General features: G+C 51.6%; 1 protein-coding gene and 1 long non-coding RNA gene across 3 annotated transcripts in view; one reads left to right on the forward strand and one right to left on the reverse strand.

Annotated features, from left to right (window-relative positions):
• Positions 1–9,347, forward strand: part of Anks6 (ankyrin repeat and sterile alpha motif domain containing 6) — a 41,440-nt gene extending 32,093 nt beyond the window's left edge. Inside the window, exons 14-16 of one of the 2 annotated variants that reach the window (XM_034504054.2) lie at positions 1,325–1,441; positions 7,385–7,481; positions 8,237–9,347. In XM_034504054.2, the coding sequence (XP_034359945.1) occupies positions 1,325–1,441; positions 7,385–7,481; positions 8,237–8,286 (264 nt within the window). In that variant the 3' untranslated portion in view covers positions 8,287–9,347. Of the gene's footprint in view, positions 1–461; positions 561–1,324; positions 1,442–7,384; positions 7,482–8,236 lie in introns of those variants that run through there. The other variant, XM_076935003.1, reaches the window with a different exon arrangement.
• LOC143442455 (uncharacterized) lies at positions 90–1,491 on the reverse strand. The gene is made up of 2 exons (XR_013110690.1): positions 1,354–1,491; positions 90–871 (listed from the first exon to the last, which is right to left on the reverse strand). It is a non-coding gene; the product is annotated as an uncharacterized LOC143442455 (long non-coding RNA).
• Positions 9,348–10,003: the final 656 nt, after the last annotated feature.

Here is a 10,003-nt window from a genome sequence, read left to right on the forward strand (position 1 = left end):
GGTATGGATGTGCACACAACCCAGCACTCAGGAGGCTGGAAGTTCAAGGTCATCCTGGGATACGTGAGACCTTGCCCCCAGAAGCAAAGTTCTGACACCAAGTGTACTAATTTAATTACATACTTTAAACACAGCTGTACATGGTGAATTGTAGAGCAGATGGGTTATATATTAATAACATTTAAAAATTCATTGTATTAACCAAATAAAATGCCCTGCAGGCCACCAGCCCTGGGCTGTGATCGATGGTGTAGGATTCTCTAGTGACAGCTTGGCACATAAAAAGCTGCTGTCACTCATCATCCCCCTCCAAGCTGGAGATGCAGGGGAAGCTGTAGAGACAGATGTGTGCACAGCCTTCCTCCTCAGTTTTCTTCCTGTCCTGTCCTGTCCTGTCCTGTCCTGTCCTGTCCTGTCCTGTCCTGTCCTGTCTGTCTCCTTGGCCTTTGAAACTTCCACAGAACTTTCCATGTTTCCAAGAGCTGTTTCCTGATTCCTGGCTGCTGCCTGCTCTTCGTTGAGGTGTCCACAGAACACGTCTCAGAGTGTACCTCGCTTCTATTTCGTGAGCTCTGGGCCCTTATTCCCAAAGTCTAGTGTGGCTCTGAAGCTCTAGTCATCACAACCGCACTGTGTGTGCAGGGCTGGGTGGATAGGACTGGATTTGTTGGGTGTGGGAGCCTGTTCCTGCTCTACTGGGTTTCAGACTGTTGCTGTTCACATGCAGGATGGTAGGATGTCTTCGCCTGGGCCACTTTGACAATATCCCAGCCCCAACGTCCTGAGATGGGAAGCCTATTAGCCTCTGTCCTAGAGCAAGGCCATTTCTTCTTGACATGTAGGCAGGCCATCAGAGCTGGCAGCGTGTCACCTGCAAAGGACAAGGGGTACAGTTGCACACATCTCTGCCTTGGCTCTCCATGGTTCTTTTCTCCTGTCCTGCCCCTGCTTGTCTCTCAGGCTGTCTTTCCTCAGTGTGCACCTCTCATCCTGTAGGGGGACATGCGGAGAGCAGTCCCATGCACTCTGTATTGCTACATGCAGTCACATGGGGATTCCCTTCCTAGTGGTAGAACATTGAGTCCTTCAGAACATTGAAGTCTTCAGTCCCCAAGACTTCCATCTATTCCTTTTAAATCTTCCCACTGTGCCTCTGTTGGGAAGCACAGGGCTAGGCTGTGAACCATTAGTCTTGAAGTGTCCAGCCAGGCTTGGAAGTAGTGAGTCATAGTGGGTTCACAGAAGCCTCAGTGGCCCCTCTGTGTGGCCCATGTACAGTAGGGGATGGTGTCCCACAGACAGTGGCAAGTCCCTCTCTCCCCAGGTGGACATGGAAGCCTTCCTCACACTCACCGACGGTGACCTTCAGGAGCTGGGGATTAAGACAGATGGTTCCCGGCAACAGATCCTGGCAGCCATCTCCGAGCTGAATGCGGGCAAGGTACAGTTTTCCAGCTTACCCCTGTGTTGTTCACATGCTGAACATCACCAGAGTCCCCATGACGGTCCCTCTAAGTCTCCTCTGGCTGGCGACAGAATTGGCCTGCTTGCACACTCCTTGTGACTGAGAGCCGGCTGCCTTCTCCATGCAGTCTGTCCCCTGTACAGGTGCCTCTCTCCACAGGTTGCAGCTTCTGCAGTCTACCTCCGTAATTCCTTGGGTGCTTTCAACCCTTAGGGATGAGTGTTGCCTCTGGCAACACTGTGGAATGAGAGCCCTGGGATCACACTGAGTGTGGGAGGAGTCTCAGGACAGGCCATTCCCTCTCTGGGCCTTCCTGTCCTGTCCTCAGTACAGGGTTGTTGACTGAGCTGTCCCGTCTGGAAGATCCCTGACCCACAAGGCCATCATTTGTTCTATGTCCCACATCGATGTCTGGTGTTACATTTCATTGCCTTTAAAAGTGAATATCAGCAGTGCCCCCCCCCCCCCGCCCCCACACACACACAAGGCACACACCACACAAACACTGCCTGGCTGCTGACAGGCTGCTCAGACCCCTGCTCCTCCTGCCCCTTTCCCATTAAGCACCTCAGCAGCTGGGATGTTTCTTACCTAGTGTTTTTCTCCATCCTTGCCACACAGCTTCTCACTTGTGCAACAGTAGCGTGGTGTCAGGGTAGTATAGACTGGCTTTTCCTTGTTCCTTTTTCTTCATGGTTTGGCTTCATGTAGCCCTGGTTGGCTACACTATGTGAGGTGAGACAGGAGCATGACCAGGCTTCAGGTTTCTTCTTTGCCATGGGGATTGTGCCCTGCAATGGTGAACAGATGAACAGTGCCCAAGCAAAAAAATATTCATGCTGTCTTTTATCATCTGCAAGGAAATCAGCAAACATGTCTTACTTGGCCCTGATAAGGCCGGAGTTGGCACAGCTGCCTGGCAAGGGAGTAGAGACTCCTAGACTTGACCCTGTCTGGCTTCCATGTTCGGCATCTAAGGCAGGAGCTGAACCCAGGGCCTCTCGCCCTCCTCCTCTTTGTATAGCTAGGTCTGGGATACTGGCTGCTGTTGCTTCTGTTAGGTGACCCTGTGTGAGTGAGGGAGCACCATGCAGGCTGCCATTGTCCTGGTCTACTCTAGAGTCTCTGAAAGTGTCTTACCTGGGCATTGGGTAGGCAGGGGAGCCCAGCCCAGAGTCAGGTGGTCATCCTTGACTTCCAGCCCAGCAAGGCTCCTGCTCTGCCTCTCAAATGTGAAGACTGGGGAGGCACAGGCTGGAGACGCGTCTCCACGGTTAGGAAGAGTGTCAGCTACAGACCAGAGCAGAAGCCCTTGGCTAGTCCACCAAACCCTCACAGAAGGCTCTGAAGCATTGACTTATTCACGGCAAAGACTGTGTTGTCCTGGGTACCACGTGAGTGCTGAGAGCATCTCTGTGACCAGCACTGTGCCATAGACACCACACAGCCCCCACGCACAGTGGTGGAGGAATCTGTGCACGGTCACACAGCCAGTGAGAGGCAGAGGCTGGACTGAAACTTAGACTTGGTGTCACCATAGGTCTGAGCACTAAGCCGCATGTACACGTGGGAGAGGGGAGACATGGCATGCTCTGTCCTCTATGTAGAGTGGCGTCTCCCTAGGCAGGGCCTGTGGAGACCTTCCTGAGAAAGGGGTGGGGGGAGACCTGATGGGAGGCACTGGGTAAGGGAGCAGAAGACAGGAACAGACCAGGCCACGGAAAGCAGCATGGGGAAGCCAGAGGGCACAGACAAAGGCTGGGACAGTGGAATAACCCAGGGGAGGGAGGGCAGGATCTTGAAAAGTGTCAGTGTGGTGGGGGCTGTGGGTTGGGGTTTCTACTTTCCTACTAGGCTTAAGGGTGGACATATGGCTAAAGAAAGGATGGCAGGAAAGCCAGCTTAGACCAGTTCAGGAAGAGAACCAGAGAATGTTCTCATGTGGATGATAAGGACAGGCAGGGAGCTGGCACCACAGGAGGTGGCATGGGAGATGGCAGTGGGTAATGCCACTGTGACCTCCTCTACCCTGTGAGGCTGTGAGCTCCTTGGTCCAGGGAGACAAATGTCCTCAGTAGAGGGGACTGTCCTCAACAGAATAGATGACAGAATAGCCACAGACACCCCAAGGGCATTTCCCAGGACTGCAGAACAGGACCTTCTGTTCTGTACCAGGTTGGCTGGCTCCTGGCCCCTGGTTAGCACAGGCTCTGTATTCTGTGCTGAGTATGGCTCTTCACAAGCAGAACGGTGGGCCAGCTAGGTGATCCTCCGTGGAACATGCGTGGAGAGAAGCCCCTGAGTACCTGAGATGCTGGGCCAAGGGCACCTTGTGTCCTTCCCCCTGCCAGGTGATCTGCCTGAGTCGGTCCTGGGAGAAGGCCCTGGAGCCCAGGCACAGTCCACTGGTAAGGGTCAGTGCCACAGTGTCTGAGAGGAAGTTGTGATGGGAGACATTTAATGCCATGAAAGGCTCCAGCTGCACTCCCTGCTCTGCTCCTTAGCATGACCGAGTAGCTGGAGCACAACTCCCGGGCCGGATACAGCTCTTAGTTCCCAGCCTGCAACACTGGACCTGGCTACTCTGGGCAGAATCTGCCTGGCCCTGTTTGGGGACTCCAGCTCCTCACTGAGGCTGAGCATGAACTTCTCTTGATTATCAGGCTGTTCTTTTTGATACATAGCTCAGTAAAGAGAATAAAAAGATGCTGCAGGCTGCATCTCTGAGATGCCAAGGGGAGGTCTATGCTTCTTGCTTCCTCGGTCCACAGCATGATAGAAGAGGTATAGAATCAACTGAGTAGGTCTAGAAGGACACTTTATTATTTTTTAAATTAATTTTTATGCATATGAGTGTTTGGTCAGCATGTATGCTTGTATATCACTTGCATGCAGTACCCAAAGCAGCCAGAAGAGGGCATCAGATTCCCAAGACAGGAGTTAAGGTTTTAAGTGACTTGCTGGTACTGGGAATTCAACCAGTGTCCTCTGGGAAAGCAGCTGGTACTCCAAATGCTGACCCATCTTCTCTTCCATAAAGAAGCACTCTTTAAAACTGCAGTGGAGGCCAGCCTGGTCTACAGAGTGAGTTCCAGGACTGCCAGGGCTACACAGAAAAACGCTGGGGCGGGGGGGGGGGGGGGGGGGGGAAGGGCGGGGACTGCAGTGGAATGTGACCATGAATGGGCTTTGCAGAGAGGAATGGGGATTTCTTTCTGTTATGTGTCCTCTTACTCAAAGAAACACTTCAGCACTGTAACCTAGATCTTTCTGTTTTCAAGTGAGGGCTAAGGATGTGGTTCAGTTGATACAATGCTCACCTCGCGTTCATGAAGTCTCGAGTTTGACTCCCAGCACCGCGTAAGACAGTGCCTATGGTGGTGCAGGCCTGTAGTCTCAACACTCAGGCCAGGGAGGCCAGAGGATCAAGGCTATCCTCACCAAGATAGCAAGTCTAAGGCCAACCTGAGATACAGGAGAGCCTTGTCCAGGAAAAGCAAAATCAGGAGTTGAAGGTCCTCCTTACCTGCTTAACAGGTTCAGGCCAGCCTTGAGCAAGGAATGCATGTTAAATGTGTGTTATCAGCCTAATGACACCATTTAGTAAAGTGCTACAGATCCTCTGTCCGCCAGCCAGGTCTCCACAGCGAGCGTGAGCCTGAGTCTGCTGCTAGGTCCATGGATCCCCATGGGTTGTGTGTTACAGAAGGCTCAGCAGAAGCTTGTCAAAGCTCCTTGTCGCAGCTCCCCCTTCCTGGGTTCCACGCCGGTGCTTCTTTGTGTGATTAAAAAACAAAACAAAACTAAGTTTGTACAGTATAAAAATGATTAAGGATTTTTGCAAGAAATCATGCTCCCTCACTTGGAGGCCAACACTGTTCACTTTGGGGCAAATCACTCTGCAGTGTCTTGTGTCCAGTGGCTCTTAGGGAAAAAAAAATGACTGAGATAAATTTGGATGTATAATTCTATATCTGATTTTCTTTGGTTAGCATGGAATCTATGCAGTTACCCGTGGCACCAAGAATGCTCTTGGGTTTTTTTTTTTGTGTGTGTTTTACATGGAGCCTTGCTGTATTCAGGGTCCCCCTGCCTCAGCCTTCGGAGTGCTAGGATGACAGGCATGTGTCACTGTGGAGCAGAGTCCTTGCTGACGTAAATTTACACAGGTGTGCTAAAATTGTTTTCTAAAACCCCTGCTTGTTGGAACATCGCTACCCACTTGTGGATGCAGCAGACAGCTGCATCTGAAGCCCCCAGTGTCATCTGGATAGATGTCTACAAAGTGTCAGGCCATAGTACATGCGTGTCATCCTGAATGTCTTTCCAGAAAGTACCATGGGTGTACCACTAGCTATGGATGTGAGTTCCCCTTCCCTGGAAGCCTTGTCAGCATTAAGCACTGGTGTTTTACATGTGAATATGCATGTATACACACATGCGTGCATATGTGCGTGTGTGTGTGTGTGTGTGTGTGTGTGTGTAACTATTCATGTTACAGAGTACATGTGGAGGTCAGAGAACAACTTGCAGGACTCAGTCTTATCCTCCACCAAGTGGGCACTACAGACTGAACTTGGATCCTGGGACTTAGGGGGAAAGTGATGGTGGGTTGGATCAATGGCACCCTCCTGAGGTGAGGAGACAGAGAACTCTGGGCCCTGCCTGTCTCTGACCTCCTTCTCAGGGGATTGAGGCTAAAGTGGTACTTAAAATCAGATGACATGTTCTCTGCTACCCTGGTAGATTGCATTATCCCATTTCACAGATACTGCTTAGGGGAAGGAGGCCAGACCTGGATGCCATTGCTTGTCACTGGTGGAATAAGGCTGCTGGTTCCTCTGCCCACATCTGTGCTTGGTCCTTACTGCACAGCTTTCTGCCGTGCGGCCATGCCTTCCTGCTGATATTAGCGATTGTTTAAGGTCATCTCAAGGGTGGCAGAACGGACAGTTCTTACTCTCCTGTCAGCACAGTAGGGCTCTGCTCAAGGCTTCAGAGGGAGACTCCTCTAGCTGGTACAAGTTTATGAAGTGAACGAAAAGAACCTTTGAACTCTGGCCTTTCTCCACAGGCACTTTCTTTCACAAAGAACAATCTTCCAAAGATAATTACCCACCCCCTTTTTTAGACAGGCCTTTTAACTCTAGCTATCCTAGAACTTGCTATGTAGATCAGACTGCCCTTGAACTCAGAGATCTGCCTGCCTCTGCCTCCTGAGTGCTGGGATGAAAGGGGTGTACCAACAGGCCCAACTGATAATATACTTCTAACTTAATGTAAGTTTTGACCATATCTGTTCGTAATTTAGAACATACAGTCTGACTGTGCTGTTCCCTGTCAGGACCCACCTGCTTCCCACACAGTGTCCCATGTGTCCCATGATGGGTCCTACCTGCTGAACTACTACGTATTTGTCCCAACTACAGATGAGGAAACTGAGGCCCAGAGAGGTGGAGAGGCAAAAGGGACAGGTGGGATTTGAACCCAAGCTGTTGGGTTTTAATCCACATTTAACCTGTGTGTGTCTGTCTGTGTCTATTGCTGCCTCTCCCTGGGCGTTCCGTGGGGCTGTTCTAGGGGCTAAGGAAGCAGCCACATCTACCATTTCCCAGTTCAGAATGGGTGGAAGAGGCTTGGGGCTTTGTTGTGGGATCCCATTGTGTTCCTAATATTGGGCAAGTAAGGAGATTTCCCACCAGCCAGGTGGGGCCCCCAGTCATACCTCATACAGGGACAAGACTCCTGCACCCTGAGGTCTTCCTTCACCAGCAGCTGCCACTATGGGTACCGAGAGCTTTTGACTCAGTCCTGAACACTCAGTTTTTTAAGAGTGCAATGAGCCTCAACCACAGTCAGTTGAATGAATGGCCTCAGATCTAACAGGACTTTCTGTGTGTGTTTCTGTTCTGTCCACAGGGGCGTGAGAGGCAGATTCTACAGGAAACCATTCACAACTTCCACTCTTCCTTCGAGAGCAGTGCCAGCAACACCAGAGCCCCTGGCAACAGTCCCTGTATGTAGCCTCTATGCTGTGACCTCAGTGTGAACACTCTGAGCCTCAATACCCCTTCACACGATGCCAGGTCCAACATGCTGCCCCAAACTGCCACGTTATATATCGCACCATTCACTGTCTCCTCCACCAGAACAACCCTGGTAGTACTTGTGCTGTAGTGGACTCTTGTGTAGACGGAGTCTTACCACTTGGCTCTGAGAGCACAGAGTCTCCCATAGCCCTTGACAAGCCAGGCTGTGGGTGCCAAGTCAGGATGTATGATATAATGTGTGTGGTAAACCAAGGACTAAGTTATCAGTGACCTTCAGGTTCCACGTGGGTGATCCCAGAGGACAGAAGCTAGTCCTTTGGGGCAGGTGTGGGCATGGAACAGCTCGGGGGCAGGGGATGGGGGAAGTGGCAGCCAATGCTATCCAGACTGGGTTAAGTCCATGGGGAAGAAGCATCACTCACTGCCTGACCTCCCTCCTCTGGGGAGGGGAAACACTGGAAATACCGTATGTGGAATGGGACTGGCTCCAGCTTAGTCACTGTTCACTAAGTAATGCTGCTTCATTTCCTGAGCCTTGCTTTTCCTCTCGGGGTTTCCCAGGGACAGCTATCCCAAGGTGACAAAGTCAGTTGGAGGCCAGAAAGCTGCTTGTACCCTGGAGCTGAGTAGATGGTCAGGATCTCGAAGGTGGTTACATCATTTAAACCTGTCTATTCCCTTCTCTCTTTCTTTTTCTTCTATCCGTCTATAACACCACAAGCCATGGCCGGATGGGTAAGGCCAGAAGAAGCAGTGTCTAGCAGGAGGTAGCTGCAGCTTTGGTGGCTCCGCTGTCCTCGGAGGCCTTGAGGCATTGAGGGTTGAACAGTGCATCCCTGCCCTTCCACTGTGTCTGCTCCTGGGTTCTTTCTTCACTGGGACTCACAGCAAGTGGACAGAAAGAAGGCCAGCTAGCCAGATCATCAGAGCTGTTGCAGTGGGCAGGGCTTGGGAAGTCCTCCTTTCTGTTTCTGCCTTGCAGAGGCCCGAGGATATATAGGCCATGCTGGAGGCCGCACTGCTGCAGATATAAACCCTAACCTGTATGTGCAGGTACATGCTGCCCTCAAGGCCTGGAACCCTTCCAGAAAAGATGCTACACATAGAACCCCTGCAGAGGGTGTGGTGAGGCACCCAATGGTGGCTGCCATTGTTGTTTTAAGCAGTCACTAACGGGTCCTGTTCAACATGTGAGGAAACTCGATGCTGTCCCTAATGAAGTTGGTGCCTGATTCTGCAGACTGCTAAGGAGAGGGTGCCGAGACCCTCAGGAGTTTTCTGCTCACTCACTTGCTCCCTCTAGAGGACTGGCCGGGCTCCCCACTGCTCCTGAAGTGCTTACAAACCTGGACATGGCTACAACTGTAGTACAGCTGTGCACAAATGACAGTGACGGGAGGGTGCAGGAGGGAGCTGTGGTGAAGAGAGCACCAAGCCCACCCGCTTCACTTGTCTTCAGCTCCTCCCGTCCCACTGGGCTTCCTTCCTGTGGCCAAAACCATGCCAGCTGCAGGCCAGATCCCTGCCTCCGAGTGGAGCCACCTCACCTCAGAGCAGGGTCCTGTTTCCTGTGGGAGCCTTCCCTCTAAGTCCAGTACACAGGGCCCCAGTCATCTCCATCAGGATACCCAATGGCAGGACTAGAATGTGACCTGGTCACAGTTCACACTGGGGTCTCTCCCCAATGATCAGAGACCACAGCACCATCTTGCTTCAGCCCTGCCATTGGTTTTCGTTTTTTCTCACATCAGTGGCATCATTCTTTCTACACAGAGACTCGATTCTTGGAAAGATTTTTGCTTGCCAGACATCTATTAAAAATGGGGAATGTATGCCCTGTCTTTGTGTTCTTTAGGGCATAGCATGCTGTCCAGGGTTCTTGTATGGCTAACATGCTACAGGGTGCTTCTCTGGACCCCTCACCCCATCTCCACAGTAAGCCTTTGAGGCAGCTGGAACCTTTTATTCTGGTCAGTTTGGCGATCGTGACACACCAATAGTAACCAGCTTTATGAAGGTCAGACCCAGCTAAGGAGGGACACTGGTTTGAGTGCAGGTCTCACCTCAGAATTGTCTTCCTGATGTCTGGCTGCCTGTCAGCAATGAGAAACCCAGCCAGCAACCAAACACAAACAAATGACACTTTGTCATTTCCTCTTTAGAGTTTGTTTACGGTGGAGGGGTGTGTGTAACATGCTATAAAGAACTTAGCGGTTCTTGTTTCTGCAAAGAACTCTACCTCAGCGATGGTCCTGGGGCCTCAGCCACCTGTAGCTCAAGCAAGCAGAAGGTCATGGTGTCTAGGTGTGGGGGGGAACCGGGGGCCTGTGGACAGAATGACTGCCCGTGAGGAAGAACACCCAGGGACCAGAGCTGCCAGGGAGGGAGCATCGCCCACATAGACCATGAGGCCGTGCATACCTGTGTGCTGGGGTAACTGGAGAGGAATCCAGACTAGCGGGGATGGATTGCCTGGTGATTCCCGATG

The sequence above is a fragment of the Arvicanthis niloticus genome, chromosome 5, assembly GCF_011762505.2.
Source record: "Arvicanthis niloticus isolate mArvNil1 chromosome 5, mArvNil1.pat.X, whole genome shotgun sequence".
Taxonomy (NCBI): Eukaryota; Metazoa; Chordata; class Mammalia; order Rodentia; family Muridae; genus Arvicanthis; species Arvicanthis niloticus.